Here is a 19,693-nt window from a genome sequence, read left to right as displayed (position 1 = left end):
AGTTTAGTTTTACACCACAATCAGCAATCGACCATCTGTATGGTGGCGGTCTGTAGATAATCGAGTCTGGACCAGACACTCCAGTGATCAATAGCGTGAGCATCGATTTGGGCACCTGGATACCGATGACATGTGTCAACCAAGTCAGCGAGGTTGACCACCAGATCCCATTAGCCACCTCTTACGACAAGCATGGGTACTGAAGATCAATTCAAACCTTCACGGGTTGTGTTATAATAAAATGGAAGAAGACTGAGGTTTTGTACTCAATGTTATCTGTTATGCAAAAGGTACTTCCCTTCACCGTGAGTTCAGGCTACCTCTGTTTGAAACTTTTCTACCTAATTGACTGAGCCGCCATTACCTTGGGTTGAGCAGTTTCCGCATACAATAAGCAGAGTGACTGAAACCCTTGACAAGCCCAAGTGCACGTGTCGTTCACGATACACAAACGACCTTGGGTTAAATTATTATATTTTGATATCATTTCGTCACGAAATGAATTATATAGTTCCTTACAATTTCAACGAGAAGCCCACACCAGTCAACCATGTTGCATGTTTCAATGCTAACAAATCCTAACGCACGTCGACCTCAGATGTAGCCCTGCCTCTCGTCCAACCAACCGAGCAGACGTCAAGCGTTCGCTTCGTTCAGCCAAAGGCGACTCGCGCGGGTCTGCTTGTATGGTAGTCTTTGCAAAACGGACGTACAGTTTACTCGCGATGGCTAAATATCTCGTGGATTACCATGCTCCAGTGTGGGCGCAGAAGTTAAAAAATGTCCCAAAGCAAAAAGTGGAGGTAAGTGAATAATGCCTGGTCCTCTTGATAGAACTAGTATGAGCACATATTCGTTAAGATATGCGAGTCTGCCAAGGAACGATCGATATTAAAAGCGTAAAACTGAGCCGAGCTAGTACAACCAGAGCAAACATCGCCTCGTGGCTTCTGTCGATACTGCAACGTCTTCAGATGCCACTCAAACAGGCCTTGGTCTTGCATGTTAACATCTAACGATTCCTGGTAGTGTTTTTCCAGACAATATTATGCCAGACAACTCATTCCTACCGTGAGATCTCGGGATAGGTTCAGGGTCCGAACTGTCCACCCTAACATCCTGGTTTTCATAGATGTTGACTAAATGGAAAACAAGGTTCGTTATCACGCTATAATGCTGTGAAGTTGCTGTAGAAAGTCGTGCCGCAATTTGATATTCCAAATACTATTCTTGAAAATAATGGAAAACATAGGTTTCCCCTGTTTATTTGAAATGGTTTAAAACTTAAAGCTGTCGGGGTCTGATTTTAACAGATAGGAACGTGGACTTGTGTCTCAAACTGATATCCCATCATCACCCCCACCCCTCCCCAGACACACACTACACCCCACCCCACCCCACTGCGCTCTTACACAAGTGAACACACCGGTTAAATGCCATCAACACACCCCTCGCACTGAGTCAGTGAGGGGGTCGTTGGGACCACACCCACAGTTGTAATAGAACAGCTCTCATCTGTGTGATATACCGTGAGAAATCTAGTGTGATGTGCAGTGTGGCGATATATTCACTTGAAATACATATACACAAAATGTCCTCTTGTACTGACTAGTTTGTGAACTGTGACCGACTCCTTCCCATTCCAACTATTTGTACATGACAGGGCCCTCACCCCCACCCCACCAGCCCCATCAGGGAGGGAGACATTTCAACTTACATAACGTGACATATAACTAGTATCACGCTGAAAACGATGTTTGATCTACATGATTACACGGTGTTAATGTGGAAGTCAAAGCCACGGAAATATCAGCTTAGCAATTTCCTGCGTGCATGCCAAAATCTGTATACACCATACATGAACTAGCCATTGTTGTATGTCCCGGGCTCTCACAAAGGACACGACGTAAATAGATCTGGTGAATAATTGTGTCAGCGTTAAAGTCTTTGTTGAGCTGTGTAATGGATGGTCTTGTTGTTGTTGTCTGTGTTTTATTATGGAATGTGATAACCCAGTATATGCTTTAGCTGCTTCAGTGTTACGTGTGTCCTAAAGCAGAAAACTTACCACACCACCCACGTTTTCTCTATATTTTAGATATATTTTATCTATGTACTGTTTTATGGATGTGTCTCGTAGGTTAGTAAAGCCGGGTAGATTTTCATCTATGTGATACAGAAAAATTTATGTACTATGTAAACATCTGGGTGACAGAAAATATTTTAATTTCTCCCTCCCTCCCTCTCTCTCTCTCTCTCTCTGTGTGTGTGTGTGTGTGTGTGTGTGTGTGTGTGTTCGCGCGTTCGTCGGCGTATGGGTGTGCGTGCATGCGTGTGTGTTTGGGGTGTCAGGATACAGGTGCCTCATTACACGGTCCGTGCGACATTTTCGACATTTTGAGCATAACAAGCAGCCATTATCTTGATGGTAAGTTGTCTGACAGTTCACTGAAAACCTGTATACAACTAATCCAAGTAATTTCTGTTATAGATAGAGATTAATAGAGAAATAATCCATTTGCCAAGTGCCCATCAATCACTCTCAAAAAGTCATGTTTACTGTGCAGTGTAAAATACAAGAGACAAATGTATTAAATCTTCTGGTGCCCCTAACTGTGGTATTGCTTGAAACCTACTGACAGAGCAGCATGCGATACCTTCCAGTGTACTGTCAATATAGGTGATTTTCATAAACGTTGAGACAGACGATTAAACCCATCGGGATTTGAATATTTCCGTTGTACAGACCTGTTAGGCAACAACATGAAATAAAGGCATCACCCTGAAGGGTGGAGACAGAGATTTTGTTCGAAATATGCAATTCGATTCGATTTAACAAAATGCCATGGTATCTTGCCATGTGGAATCCCATTAATTTGGATGGCACTGTATCCATGGCAACCATCCATTTCATCAATACGCACTATTTGTAGGATGACCATTATAGTAATGAATTCTAGAGTATTGGCCTTGTTTAAAACAAGAAACCAGAAAAAAACGGTAGTCGAGGACCAGAAACTGCTTGATGTTTGATGGAGACACAATGCAAACAATGGTCATTGATTCAGGAGGAGGTAAAGTGGGACACAATGTTTCGATTGCAGATAAGTGCCAACATCAGATGAAATCCTCACAGACATCGCACAGAGGTATATTCCACAAACTGTGGCGCTGATACCAAAACGCTGGCCGGCGCACCTGTCGTAGAATCCATCACACTACTCACGGAATTTTACCGAGAAATCTCACTTCGAGTTCCTCACCGGAAATGTGAAAAAAGTTCCTCTATTAAGCAAAGTGTGTATGACAAAGTGTGCTCCCCTATCCCATGTCCCCACCCCACCCCCCTCTAATGGTCGGTCCCCTACACAAGCTATTGATCTTGCACACTGACTATGGGGTGAAAGCATTAGACACAACGGGGACGGGCGTGAGCTCAGTCATGCGTGTTTGACTGTCAACAGAAACCAATTGGAGGGTTGGTCGGTCTCTCATTGTGTCGAACACGAAAATCCATACACGACCAGATTCTATCCAACCACTGAATCGCGCCTATTCACTGCAAACGTGGGACCTCACAGGGCATAAATCCAAGTATATTATATTCATAGACCTCGTGCCAGATACAAATCATTATACAGTATACACCCAGGAGCACAATGCCTCTCAGCAATTCAAGCGAGCCAGGGCTTTGACTTGCTCCCCACTTCCCCCCAACACACTTACAATTGCCTAGTGTATACATAATTGCAGGTATTTCCATATCTTGGTCCTCACATAGCCTTTCCCATATTCTCAGTGAGGTACACACAACCTTTCCTATTTTCTCAGTGAGGTACACACAGCCTTCCCCATATTGTCAGTGAGGTACACACAAACTTTCCTATTTTCACAGTGAGGTGCACACAGCCTTTCCTATATTCTCAGTGAGGTACACTCAGTCTTTCCTATATTTTCAGTGAGACCAATCGTAAAATGGCACTGCAGCAACAGCCTTGCATTAACTGGTTAATTTGAAATACTGGTGTTTGCGCATGAGTGCTTTGATAAATACAGCCATTTTAACTCGATAGATTTTGGACTCACTATTAACACATGGTATGATCTGGTTGCAGATAGAGTTTAACCCATTTCTCCTTATATGCTTGTCGAGGTATGTCCGACCACACGCAGGACACAGTCTGGGCCTATTCACAAACATACGTTAAAATATCACTGTTCCTTCAAGACAATTTGTCAAAATTATGCGAATGTCATCTGTAGTTTACTGAGAAAACAGCATGTAAAATACTGGAGTTCCTGGTTGTTAACTTGTATGTTTCGATTGAAAGTTTTAGACAAAAAAATGTCATCTTTACGGACACGAAATAGCAGGTGTACGTTGAATGCACGAAGAGTAGAATTTCTGCTCGGGTTGGCAAAATCGAAACTAGATAATTTGGTCTAAAAGTTTAACTCAAGCTTCATGTATATCGGCGATCTGATATTGCTCAATAAACATCAAATAACCAATCCCCTTCAAGTGATTTGCCCACATGGCCTTGAAATAGAGGTGTGAGTGAGTGAGGGAGGGAAGAAGGGAGTTTAGTTTTACGCCGCACTCAGCACTATTCTAGCTATATGGCGGCGGTCTGTAAGTTCTCAAGTCTGGACCAGGCAATCCAGTGATCAATAGCGTGAGCATCGATTTGGGCACCTGGATACCGATGACATGTGTCAACCAAGTCAGCTAGTCTGACCACCCTACCCCGTTAGTCGCCTCAGTCTTGTGACAGCCATGGATTACTGAAGATCGAGTTCTGACCCGGATCTTCACGGGTCTTGAAATAAAGAAGACCTGTTCTGTGTTTCACACTGAGATCTTTGCACAAAGATTGAGAGTAGCAAAATCTCTCCCCAAGGCAGCCGTATGACAAGAATGATGACATCAACCTTTTCGCAGTCAATGCTCTCTTTATGTCGAGATGGTCTTTTCAAGGAGTAGTCATTAGACATTTGCTGGGAAGTTGCTTGAACAACAGAAAGCTTCCCAAACGTTATGAGACAGACGTATGGAGGGCATTGTCAATTCTGAGGCCTAACTGACAGCAAGTAAATGTACACATGGTCATTGCAGAGTGGAAATCGTACTATCGACTCTGGGCAGGGGATTCTGGAGGTGGAATGGATTCCGTCGTTGCGTACGTCCCGGCTCAAAATGTCAAACTCTTGCGATCACATATACGAAAACAAAACATACACCGTTTTATCTGGAATTAAATATGTCAGTGGGGTATTGACATCAAAATGTATTTTCCGAGTTAAAAATAGCCAAAGGTAATAACACGAAGTTTGTTGCTTTCAGTAAGTGTAGTTAACGCCTGACCTAATTATTTTTACATAGTCGGATCAGATTATATGCATGGGGAATTCCCACAATATTAGTAAGTGAACTGAAACATATATTCGTCGTTTGCGAATGTAAACTGAGACAGAATGTAGGTTAATGTCACCTCCGAGACTGATTGATGATGTCATCTTGTGAAGACAACATCAGGGGGGGTGAAATATTGCCAGCTACAGCGCAGCTATGTCAGTCACTCGCTCAGGTACACCCTAGCGAACTCTCACGACCCCCACCTCGGCACGTGAGCAGGTAACACAGTCACGATAGTGCTCTTGCACATAGACGTGGAAATTAATGCATCCTGCTTCGCGGTCCGTCGCTTCGGGGAAAGAATCTTAAAGATCTTGTGTCTTCCCTTTTCTACCTTCTCAGACAGGTACACCTGTACCAATGCATTATGTCACTAACTTTCCGGTCAGGTATGGAGAGGTATGGAAAAGTATTTGTGTCAAAATTTTAAACAAATTACCATCTACGCAGATGGTACCTACACCATACTTACTTCTATATATGATATTTGTAATTTCCAAGCGACTTTATAACCGGCTATAGTTTCAGGTGTGTCTTTTCAAACCGCAGACTTATTACAATAATAACTGACTCTCCGTTACTATCGACACTTAATGAACGTAAGTTTCGTTTCACGTAAAAGTCGTCCGGAAGGCGAGGTTTCCGGATATGTGGGGTCTATGTAAACGGGGTTCGACTGTACCTGGATATGTTTAATTAAGGTGCTATCTTAACATTCAATCAAGTAACTCTTTATGTAAATATGAAATTTTGCTAAATGATTTTTTTGTTTAGATTTACGGCTTGTATTTTGAATTTGTTATTTTAACAGTAAGTTGTGAAAATGCAGAAAAAGTTCACAAGAAAATATACGACCAAAATGTTACCATGAGTTACTCATGATTATAATATGGAGGAAAGTGTCTGTTATGAAGAGGTATCATATCTACCTTGAGGTAAGCATCATTAACATAGGTAATTAACGTATTTTAGACTCGGAAACTAAGGCGTTTCCATAGCAACGTTCTCGGCGGTTCTCTTGCAACTAGCACTCATGAACCCTTCAACATACGTGTCACAATATACATGCACTGTAAAACTGGGGCTCCTTTCATAAAGCAGCCTGTACTAAGGTTAACCTCAACTCCCATTCTTTAACACTGCACTAAGGCTACCTAAGTCTAATAGGAGTTAAGGCTAACCTTAGTAAAGGTTGCTTTGTGAAAGGAGCCCCTGTATACATTCTGCCAGCTTCTCCTACGATGCGCCGGCTGGTTAAACACTGATACAGGCAGTTTCAGCCTGCAGCGGCCTCAAGACTATAACTGTATGAGCATGTAGATGTGACAAATACAGGAGGTCCAAGAATGTAGTATTTTTTGCGATCAGAAACGTAGACATGCGGTACAACCACTTTAGCCTTTGTGCTCTAGTTGTGTAGATCGATGCTGATACTGTTGATCACTTGATCGTCTGGTCCAGACTCAATTAGTTACAATCAGCCGCCATATAGCTGGAATGTAGTCGAGATACGGCGTTAAACAACGAAAGCAGAACGTCATAATATGATTAATTTTGAGTTATGATTGGGGACACCCCACCCTGAAAAAAACGTTGTATATATTTGTCATAATAAATATTCAACTTCACATGTTATTGAATGTCTCACATCACATCGGCCTATTATTCATTGTATGTGTGCTGAGAAGGCCACAGACCTATAACACGTTAACAATACAAATCAAACAATTAATACACCTCACGCATTATACACGATCATTTTTTACAGACAAACAGGCGATGTAACGATAGTCATTTAATGGTATTACAGTCAATGTGCATAAATAAAAGGTGTCATAGCAAGTATGTAAGGCATGAATGTTGTCTCCCCCATCCCCACTCCCACCCCCACCCTTTGGATCCGTCAATGTAAAGTTTGATGACGACTGAAGGTAGGAAAGAGAGGTTTTTGGAACATTACAAACAATTTCACATATCCTTGTGCCCTCGATCGAGGCCCTGACAGGAAGGCCGCCATTTTGATGTGTTTTTATTTGTGTGTACAGATGAAGCTAATAGGTTTTATTCACGCACTGATTGACTGTAGTATAATTAACCAGGCGTTTTAGCATTATGTGGACCGTGTGTGATGATGTGGCTGATTTTGCTCCATTTGAATCATGTATCATGTGATGTTGGTAGCATGATAATGGTTTTCCAGGACAGTAGGATAGTTCAGGGGATATTATCTAGCCTCATGTAAGAACGTCGAGTTTTGATTGGTCCACGTGACTCTGATAAAATTCCATGTACATCCATCACGATCCGCCAGCGGGAGTATACGACTTTTATACTCCCGATGCGAAAGTCATATCGTCCCGCTACGCCTCGGTGACGACGCGAGAAGTGAGAAAAGCGTGCATCGACAAGCCTTTAGTGACGTTCGGTACATTGAGGTCAAACGATCAGCTGGTGTCAACATGGCAGCAAGTCGATTCGATGTGTGTTGTTTCGTTTTGATTTAGTGAAAACATTCAGCTAGATAAATGCGTTATCGCATCGTGTCGAGGGAAATACGGGGTTTTATCAGTCCCTCGTAAGGTTGTATTCCCCTCGCCTCCGGCTCGTAAGGTTGTATTCAATACAACCTTACTCGGGACTGATAAAACCCCGTATTTCCCTCGACACGATGCGATAACTTATAGTGTCCGCTCCTACAATGTGTAAGCAGAATTTCTGGCAACCCCGACATGATATTTAGGAGATAAACATCATGTGTTGGCCAATTTCCGGGTGTTATTGAGTATTTGAAGCACGGGAATGCATTTGGAACCGACGGCGTCAGCCTAACTTTACGTCACAATATAATTTGAATGACGTCACCACTGTCGATGACACAACAAAACAATTGTTTACGTGTCAATACGCGGTGAATAGTATTTCAGTTTCCGGGAATCTAATACCATTTAATCATGTTTTTCAACCAATCAGATTACAGAACACAGTAACTTTTGGTTTACAATGAAGGTATAACCGGGGGATGCCCAAGAGTGCCCGACCAAACGATGAAAAACTGACACCATGAAGAAATACTTTCGTTATTTTTCGCAACTTAATGACCCTTGACCTCAGTACAATTACCCCAACAATATACTAATGATTAGTGTCTGAATATATGAATGTAAGAAACTAAGGTATTTAAATTAGAGAGGAGCCCAAGACTGACGAGATTCATAACTTGAACCTGAGGTTATCTAGACTTGCTTGATTTAGAGCCTTAGCACTGTATGGGGAACTAGGCTGTAGGGAAAATAATGTGTTTCAGGGACTGTGAGACAGACTAGCCCAACGATAGTCCATCCCGTAAACACGTTTTGTACAGTGACCCTAAGAAACCCGCCAAGGCATATGTGAAGCCTGTCCGTTCTAAATGTGTCGCCTCGGAGTTCAGTTTTGGGTTTAGACCTCTGAAAACGCTAAGTCTAGAAAATGGCAAGGATGGAGCAAGATCCTGACTTGACGGTCTTGCGAGCGTCTGAGTGGTACATGTGAGGTGTAAGCAGAAGCCTTGTCCTGTGTCAGTCTTCGCACAATAATCTTGCTCGTCAATAAAGAACTGGTCAGTAGGTCTTTCTATTGAGTTCTACTAATGTGGTGAGTCAGTCACTAAATGTCAGACAGTCAAGCGTCTGTCTTGCATGATATCAACATGGGCGTTTTCCTGTCACTGTCACTGATCTTTCTATTCTTGAAAAACAACCAGTATATAACAGAAATATCTAATGCAGCAAATCTCCCGGTGACTGTCTCACGTCTCCATTAATTTGTTTCAGGCTATAATTTTTAATGGCAAATATTTGATGGCAGCTCTGTTCTCCGAGAGCAAGTGAAAGGACGCCAAAGGCCCAGAAGCGTATATTGTTAATTTGGCGTCTTCCAATAACAGACGAATGGTGTTTGAGTAGTTATGTAAAGACGTTTATAATGCCTTTAAGTGCAAATCTCATGAATTTATTCATCTTTCAAGAACTGAATTGACCGTATGAGTTGAATGCACAAGATGTAACGAAAACGTCGAAATCGGTGTGTGAATAACTATTTACACTTTCCGGTCTGTAAATTCTGAAAACCGTAAACGCACCAAGAGTCTTTATGGACACGAAGACGCGGTAATGGAGGACATACACTTTAACATTCCTCGTTATACCGCGCGTGAAGCCTCCTTTCGCAACCTGCCAACGAGCCCCGGTTCAAGGTCTTTTTACTCTTGTAGTCCAGGGGATGTGCATCCCAGCACACCCCTCCCCATCCCCACCCATACACCCACACCCACACCCACACCCACACCCACACCCACACCCACACCCACACCCACACCCACACCCACACCCACACGCCCCTGAAAAACTTTGCTCGGTGTAGGTGTTACGTTGGAGTCCATAGCATTCATATATCGAGACTGGCGTTGATGTTTAGGATATGCATATATGTAAACCATACGGCATGTAGTCTTGGGTCACAGACATCTTAAACCAAGACAGTCACTAAAGCACTGAAACGTTTTCACCCAAAACTCTTTACTTTCAGACATGTTTACTTTTCCCATCAACGCCAGTCTCGATATATGAATGCTATGGACTCCAACGTATGGACTCCGACGTATATATATGAGCATCTGGCATTCATTTTCACACAGTTAATTAAGTTTCCAGTTTTTAAAAGCAAAATACCATGGTGTATTTTGAACGGATGTCACCTTAAGCAATATCTGGCACAGTACAGTCATATCTACGCTTTGAACACCTACAAGATGGCCCATTGAACAGGAAAATTAGTTTCATCTTTTTTCATTGAATGTAAAGCTGCAGATACAGCTCTCGTGCATGAGACAAGGACTCTTAACGCTAGCCTCGTCCCGGGTTATTGCCTGTCGTTTTACCGTCCTGATAGTATGAGAACTAAACTAGGACGTCTCTAATGGCAACCACCTGTCATATGATATGGAGAGTTAATTATCACATTACTGGAGGTTAACTTTAATACAGTCTGTATCTGTAACCAAAGACAACTTAACATACCAGTAAACAGTGACATTTAACTATCAGAGGTTTAGGACCATGACGGCACATCGTATTTATACAAAGACTGGATACTCAATAATGACGTAAAGATATAAACATTAACCACGCTAAATATTTCCCGATATTTCCATCAAAAACAGACACCAGGTCGCGCATCAGCTTGAGCTGACGATCCTGAGTCGTGGTGAGTTACCCGAAATTTATACAGGGTGAAAATATTCCAGTGTTTTCTGCTTCTTTTAGTAAATACTTTATAGCGCTAAATATCAAAATGGGCTCAACAATGAAGTGAGTAACTGTGAAATGTAAACATTTGCAGTAGACCTCATGATTAAACACTAGTCTGTCTCACAGTCCCTGAACCACATTATTGTCGCTACTGCCAAACCCTCTCTGCAGTGTTAAAGTCTTAAATGAAGCAAGTCTAGATATCCTCTTGTTCAGGTCCTGAATCCCTGGTCTCCGTGGGGCTCCTTTTCGGTGTAAATGGGTTTATTTGTTGCTATCTACATTGAATGTATTCTAAGCGTTAGACTAGTTACCCACCAGGTATGTCTTTTCCATAAGCGAGCAGGAACATCCAGGTCATCAGGTAATGGCGACTCCATACGCTATTGCCAAGTCATGTCTCCACCTACCTACCAATCTTTGTAATATATGTGAGAGATCGATATTTATTTATACTTCTTGAATACAAGATCCATAATGTCACGATATACATTCCACCGTCGACATTCTGTCTCCCCGATCGTGGAGAACAACTTGACTCTAGTTCAAGCCTAGAATGATGGGAAATAGCAAGTCTAGATTTCTCAGTTCTGACTCTACTTGGTCTGGCGCCATCTGGACTTCACCATATGTGTGTGCGCGGGTGCCATATGTGTGTGCGCGTGCAGTATGTGTGTTCGCGCGAGTATGTGTGTGTGTGTGTTCGCATGAGGGTGTTATATGTGTTTGTGTCTGTGTGTCTGTGTGTCTGTGAGAATGTGTAACATGTGTTTCTATGACTAAATGTTACTTTAGATTAGCAACAAACGTCCTGGAAGTTCGTGTATATGGATTTCCCCTCATTATCAAGACTGAGATAACTGCCTATGTACTTGTAAAGAAAGGATATGTTGTATTGCCTAATTATCACAAATATCTCTCTCCGGAGACCTTCCGTGAATCCGGAATTCTATTTGGTGACTGTTGTACCTCTCTCATATAAAACATGTTTCCATGTCAAAATGTCATGTGACGGCTAATAAGATTCACTTAATGATTTGCCCAGCATATATAGATTCTATGTGTAACAGAATCAAAATCATCATCATCTTTGTCGTCGTCAACATTGTTATAGGAAACCATGCAATGAAACTGCGGATATTCATGTACTGCAAGGCCACGTGACCCGTGACCCGTAACACGATAATAATGAATCTGAATGTAACATGAATCAGTCACGCTTTGCTCACGCCCGAGAACGTACCAACACTACATTCTCGCACTCCGGATCAGGTGGTAGACACGGTCGGGGAATCTCACACAGTATCGGTTTTCCAACAGCCGCTACCGCCTCGGCGTAATCAGCGTGTCGGCTCCATGCTAAGCACCCATCAAAACCCTTGCATTAAAACAGTTCATTGCGTGTGGAGTATTGGTGTTGGGTTACACTAAACGTTGATTACATACCAGCGCTGGTTAATGGCAACACCACGTACGGACCTCAGTCCTGTGATACACTTCTTTCCTCGCTGCTACAGCAATGCAGATTTGTACCTACCCCAGTCATCTCGACCACCTCATATCAGTAACACTGACAACTTCATGAGTTGATTCCCCAACTGAAACGCGACGGTCAGGTAGAAGTAACAGTAAAAAAATATAAAATCATACAAATATCATTTTACATGATTGTATATCTTCATCTGACTGAGAATCTATCCTATTATATACACCTGGAAATTAATCAAGCAACACCCCAATTTTTTCTATTGGAGCAACTTTGAAGTGTTCTGACAATCAAAATATGCCGGGTTGATATAGTTTGACACTTTTTTATTCAACAGACGATCTCTGACAAACAACTTAAAGGGAAAAAGTATCAAGACTTTGCTTTATTGCAACGAAATCCAAATTCTTAAAACTGTCTTAAATTCATGAAAAAATGGACACAATTTACTATTCATCCACAGACGTTGTTGTCAGGTGTATTAACACAAATGTCACATGGAAAGAAAGAACAGTCATCTGAGAGTCTGCACACCGACTTTCATCAATATCTAGTGTGTCCTCCCTGCGCACGCACCACCGATTCCAGACGCCTCCTCATTCCTTGGATGAGTCTCCGGATCTGATTCTGGGGGATCCTGTTCCACTCCTCATGCAGGGCAGCCGTCAATTCGTTGAGATTATGGACTGGTGGGTCTCTCTGCCTCACACGACGGCCAATAAAGTCCCACAAATGTTCAATGGGGTTGAGGTCAGGGCTCATGGCAGGCCATGGAATTCTGTCAATTGCATTTTGCCGCAAAAAATCATTTACAGCATGCGCCCTGTGAGGTCTAGCATTGTCGTCCATAAATATGGGTCTCGTTGCCAGAGGATGGTTCTCAAAATGAGGTACCACAGCCCTGTCAAGAACCTCCTGTTGGTAACGAACACCGTTAAGGTTGCCACGGATGGTAATGATATCCAACTTGCAGTTCATGGAAATGCACCCCCATACCATAACGGAACCTCCCCCAAAGGCCACAGTCTCCTGGATGTTCCGTGGAGCCATTGCTGTGTTCCTCTGCCTCCAGACCCTAGTACGACCGTCCACCATGTGCAGCAAGAACCGGCTCTCATCTGAGAAATGGACCTTCCTCCAAGAGGCAATGTTCCAGTGCAAACGGTCATTACACCAGGCCAGTCGGGCTGCCTTATGGGCTGGAGACAGTCTGGGTCGCTTGATTGGCCTCCTTGCCCGGTATCCTGCAGCTTTCAGACGATTCCGAACAGTCCTGTTCGAGATGGGTCTCCCTGGAAGCCACTCCTGTCTCAACCGAGAGCTCGAGTCGAAGGACCTGCGCCGTACAAGTCTCAGTAAAGCTCTGTCCTCCCGGACTGTGGTCTTCCTGGGTCTTCCTGGTCTAGGCAGGTCTTTAACTTCATTAGTGGCCCGGTATTTTTTCAAAAGTTTTGAAATTATGGAATGATGTCGTCCGATTTGAGTCCCGATTTGTCTTAGAGACATACCAGCATTCCTCATGCCGATTATTTGCCAACGAGTGACCTCTGATAATTTCCTACGTGCCATGACATTGAAATGAATGAAAAACCGAATGCAATCGACAACCTGCACTTGTAAACACCCCAGGGAAAAAGTGCATTTTTCGAAAGTTGAGGTTAAAGCAATGCACGTGCGCTGTGCAAGCTTCACGCGCGTCATATCAACCCATGAAAAGCTCATGCTGTATGTCAATACATCAAAATTGAATAATCAATCATCAAAATTACTTCGTTAAACTTTGTTAAGTTTTTATGTGTCTTTGAATTTGGTGTTGCTTAATTAATTTCCATATGTATATATGAAACTTCATATAAACGTTATTTATTACTGATGCCGCCCAAATTGCCGAACTGTTGGCATTGCATTCGCAACATACCAAGAGGTCAGGATATTTACATTTTCTGATTGAACTAGATCTAAGGTTGATATGGGGTATCTTCAGTGTGCTGCCCATGTCAAACCGCAAAATATCGCATGTATACAGAGACTAAGAGTAGATGTTTTAGTACAGGTTATATAAACATATATGTCAGGGTAGACACTCTGCCAGCAGAAACTGCGATCGGACTCTCTATACCAGTACAGATTGCGTCTGGTAGAATCTCCGATTCTTTGATATCGAGACCTCTACACTGACATATATTTCACAGAATAAAACGCGTCGATGATATCACTTCTGCTTCAATCCTATATACCTGTCCATGCGATGTCGCAACCAGCGTATCCATGGTAACACAAAACAATCAATGGGAGTATATTTCATAAGTAATGAATATAATGTTATTGCTAAAACCTTTCTCTATAACCTTGCAATAGATACTGCATGTCTGTCAACTCGTGAATTCACTGTCCGCATAACATGATCTTTCCTCTGAGAAAGCTATACATGGAATTAGTTATGAATACAATATGCCATATAGAGAGTGGTTAAATCGGGATTCGAACCACACCCTCGAGTCAAGCACCTAATCACCAGAACACAAAGTCAGCCTTTTTACCCACTCAGCCAACGCGCCGTCCAGAAATGTGGAAACTGTGTGTTTATCCCAGATGGGACTAAACAAAAGTACTACAATGTGTCATTTACTGAGTACTATAATCAGAATTATAACATGTTTCACTATGATTACTTTTCTTGTTTGAAATGCTCGCACATTACATTATTCCACTTTTGAGGTGCAGTCGATCATTTATACACGCTGATTTCAAAGCGTGCGATGCGACATGTCCTTCCCAGAGATGGCATCATGAGAGAAACGGGGGCCAGGAACACTGGCACCCCACACATCATACTGAACCTTCCAGCCTCGTCTGGTACTTTATAGAATTTCATGTATATTCCTTCAGTTGTCAAGGCACACCTGGAACCAGGCTGTGTCTTGGAAACAGGTGTGTGACACATATATCCCGATACTGGTTAATTAAGCAATGAGGGGCTATTTCCGTGGAGAAAAAAGGTAAACTGTTTTTACAGGACGATGGTGCATTAACTAACGCGTATACATTCCCCGATGTGCACACGTGTTTGCAGCGATAAACCTTGCCTAACCAAATCTTCAGTGTATGTTCTGGTACAGTTAAGAAGGTAATCATTCAAAAGCTGTACAGAGTACATTGACTAGAATCCGATTATCACTTTACATGCGACTGTACACACGACTGTACACACGACTGTACATACGACTGTACACACCACTGTACATACGACTTTCTCATTACGATCTGGATTACAGTTGGTCTTCACACCAACCCATGACTGTCCCATGTAAGAGGCGACTAACGGGATCTAGGGGTCAAGCTCGCTCACTTGGCTGACACTATGCGTTCCTCACTGGTCACGACGGGGTTACTGGATCGTGTACCCTCGATGTTTATTTATCGACCATAAACACACATCGAAGGTACATCAACCCATGGGCCCCGACGGACCAGTGAACAATGTATTTATCTTACAGAACACCTCAATGTTAATTTGTAACTGTTTGGAGCATGGGTTTCGGATGGTACACTTCAGTGAACCTGTGCGAATCAAACGATTCGATTCTTGCATCTTGGTGTTTTTCCCGCAGGTATTGTCATTGTAAAGTCGTCGCGGTGTAATTCGACTTCTTAATACGTACAGTGACTGCAGTTGAACGTTTTACAAATTTAATTTATTGGAATGCGAGACAAATCTTTCGTAGCCATCACTTGGTTTTCCAGACGACACAAGAAAAAAACCCATTAGAGTTATGTCCCTTTTATCGATTTCCACTCGCAAAACATCGATAATTTCCGTGCAGTCTGCATGCTTCAATGTTATTCGAGATTAAGAAGTACTTCCACGAAGTACCGAATGAGTTGCCATTGGCAACGTAGCAATGTACCTCTCTTGTAAGTGGGGTACATTGAAAATAATAGAAAAGCGCTAAGCCAGTCAGAAAACGACATTTATGTGTGAGGTAAGATAAATGTCATTGTATCCCATTTGCGTAGATCGATGCTCATGCTGTTGATCACAAGGTTGTCTGATCCAGACTACGATATTTACAGAGGGCTGCCATATGTTGAGCAACAATGTGTCAGTCAGCAACAATCAGTGTGTCAGCAACAATCTGTCAGTCATATAGCCTAATAATATAGGTGGAATATTGTTGAGTATGGGGTTAAACAACAAACAAACCTTTCCTTGATAAAGGCATCCTGTGCGTATCATATTTAGATATTCAGAGAGCACATTTCAACACCTGTGTCTGTCCAATCATTTCCTCAATCACCATCCAATTCTTCTTGGTATGCATATCTAAAGCTGGTTTCCATGCGTTTTCTCACTGCTCTTTACCGTTCTGAAAACATACCGTAACATATCAGCTCAGAGCAACCTTTCGACAACTCTAGGTGACCAGTGAAACAACTTTGTCCAAACTGACATTGGCCAGGTTATGTTCAAGCATCCAGTTTACTCTTTGAAACATACTTTGAGACTGTTCCCAATTAAACAAATCGAAACTCAACATTCTAGAATGTGTAACACATTCCCTAGCCTACACAGTGCAGTACTTCCCACGAGCGATGTTTATAATACTATAATCCCTCAGAACGGTAGATATACGACGTTACTGACGTAATCAGTGGGAATACAACTAAATGACGTTAACAGGTGACGTCATAACAACGTCAAGTGCAGATGGTGCACCCAGTGAAACGTTCTCAACTCCTATGTAGCTGTAATACATGTCACATTTGGCAACTAGGCATGTTATACAAGTGACAACTACCATTTGTATATTGTATTAAAACAACGACGTCGTCCCCGCAGACGTTTTACTGAAGTGATGGCACGTATAAAGTCAAGATGAAAACAGCACTAGTAAGCGCGCTACCCCCTTTTTTGCAATTATTTTGTTATCATAAACGGTTCTCCATTGTTTCTAGTGGGTGTATAAGGGCCCATAGGTCGTGAGAGCCATCGCACTCATCCACCTTGTCATATAATTGCATGTGTTATGTTGATTTCAGCTTGCCATGGAGAACACCCCCATCCATGAATGGAATCTCCCAGGGATACCCGATGGTTTCAGTCTTCACATCAAGCGACATGACATGACGGGCAGTTCATTGTCAGGCAACAAGGTAGGACAGGATAGGGGACGTTATTTTTGCGAGTCATCGATACATTTCATATTTCAAAGGGCCGTCAACCTTCAGAACGCCTCACATGTATACTCCCTTGGAAGCTGAGCATGAAAGCAGAGGCTTGTCCACTCATGCGGGTAATACAGTACCACTGTACATGCTCTGGGATGCAGTTTTGGCGCATGATAAATAAGCCTTCTGTGAGTCTCAGGCTCGTTGGCACCATTCTAAGAAACAGCCCGCTTTTACACATGTTTTTTGCCCCCAATACTATCTAAATATGAGACATTGCAGCCTATCGGGCTTACACGAAAAAACATGGCTAGCTTCGCGACATATTCATGTTCAATAAGGATTTATAATATGTGTTATAAACACAGTATGGATTATAAACAGTCATTTGGAAACCATCGGTCTGAAATACTGTACTTTGTCGTCTGTACTGCCTTTTATGGATTGAATTCCGTCTGGCTGCTCTTGCACATTGGAGGGTGTAGTTCAGAAGAAAGTGCCCAGCCACTTGTGCAAGAATCGTCATCCCTCTGTGCCGGGTTCCATGGTGTACGTAAGAGTTATTCGGCTCAGCTCATGTCAGTCCTGCATAAAGTCTGTCTCCCAGGTCCTGATCCATATCATTTCCCCCTCCACCCAGAACGTCTGCAATGTTATATCCCCCAATAAAGCATTTCTACATTTCGTCAGGTTCTAAATCTCCCTTGTCATTGGAGCTCCTTTTCAGTTTCAATGGAATAACAGGAATGCCCGTATTCAGGTCCACACGAAATTTCGCCCATGGGCTAAAATACGTGATTTCTTTCCGTATTTAAGCCCATGAGCTGAAATTAGGATTTTATTCTTGGGTGTTTAGAGTGACGCCCCTTTCTAAATGCCGAGACTTTGACGCTGTAAGTAGTCCTTGTAGAGACATCAGTCCTCTCATAATTGTTTGTGGTTTGCTTTAGACTGTCAACTTTATCATTCACGTTCACATAAACATCGATGTTTAATTTACAGTCCAGGGCCCCGTTTCACATAGCTCTCGTAAGCCTAAGATCTCGTAACCTATCTCGTAGCATCCGTAGCTCCTGTGTTACAGTATAGGAGGCACAATGGCTACGAGAAAACTAACGAGATCTTAGGCTTACGAGAGATTTGTGAAACGGGGCCCAGTTTATTGATTAAAGAGCTTTTAATTTTCATCAAAATAATGTGCATTTTCTAATTTAAGCCCTTAAATTTGGTTAGAATATTTCATCAATGGAGCAGTGATTTTCCGTATTTAAACCCTGAACTTAAACACGCAATTGCCGGTGACGTATTTCCGTATAATTAAATCTATATATTCAGAGATTAAGTGTTAGTCTATACAGAAACCAATTAGTCTATTATATGGTGTCTGGTCTATCCTGCATAGGAACCCGGTGACTACAGGAAGGCCTCCATCTTGTGGCAAGCTCCACTGGTCACTTCCGGTACCACATGGCCTTATGGCCGAGATCGATTGTGATTGTATCTGTATCTGTTGCTAGTTACGCTAAGCTCGTCAATAACTGGCTTAACCCCCTGGATGCCACAGGGACATATATGTCCTTCCTCTACATACCTCACTTGGAAGTCCAATAAAATTCTAAATATACCACGCATATATAAACATCTCACAGTTTTGAATTCTGCGGAAAATTCCCAGTTTCTTGGTACCATCCGCTATTACCTCAGACTAAGCTAAAGTGCTTAAAATCGCCTTTCAAAATAGGCTTCATCGTAAATGTCGCCATTTTTCAAACTGTACAAAATCGAGATTCACAGCGTTATTTGCAGTATGTTTTGAAATGTGAAAATCGGATAATTACTGGGAGTAATGAATTTCAAAAATAGCATATTAATGATCACTGATATCAGGTTTTCATGTAACCCGGAATGATAATTCTGAAACGTCACCGATGTACCCAGAATCGGTTGGGATGTTTTCGAAAATACACTTACACGAACGCCGAAGTGCGCTTTCCGCCATATTGGATAGTGTTTACTAAATCACGTTTCGAGAAGGCCGTTATTGAGAAGCCTATTACATCATGTATACTTCATAGTTAGCTGCGACAAATGCATCATTGAATTCCCCATATATCTTAGAATCAAATTACAAATGGTCTTTGTCACCAATACCAACTGTCTAGACAAAACGAAACGAAATATACTTTGTATGAAAACGAACGCTGTGCTCGAAAGACAGCGCTTGACTGAAATGTAAACAAAGAAAAAATCCAATTTTACACTGCGTAGCATTTTCGGAAATTTCCTAACATCCAGCTGTCTAATCATTGCTTACAATAGCTCAATACGCTTAGT

General features: G+C 42.3%; 1 protein-coding gene across 1 annotated transcript in view; it reads left to right on the top strand.

The window, feature by feature from the left end:
• The first annotated feature begins 607 nt into the window (after positions 1-607).
• Positions 608-19,693, top strand: part of LOC137281962 (uncharacterized) — a 37,041-nt gene continuing 17,955 nt past the window's right edge. The window contains exons 1-2 of the mRNA XM_067813701.1: positions 608-803; positions 17,231-17,344. Coding sequence (XP_067669802.1) covers positions 687-803; positions 17,231-17,344 — 231 coding nt within the window. The 5' untranslated portion in view covers positions 608-686. The remainder of the gene's footprint in view (positions 804-17,230; positions 17,345-19,693) is intronic.

The sequence above is a fragment of the Haliotis asinina genome, chromosome 4, assembly GCF_037392515.1.
Source record: "Haliotis asinina isolate JCU_RB_2024 chromosome 4, JCU_Hal_asi_v2, whole genome shotgun sequence".
NCBI lineage: Eukaryota > Metazoa > Mollusca > Gastropoda > Lepetellida > Haliotidae > Haliotis > Haliotis asinina.
Note: the sequence above shows the minus strand (reverse complement) of the source record. Positions and strands in the feature narration are given on the sequence as shown.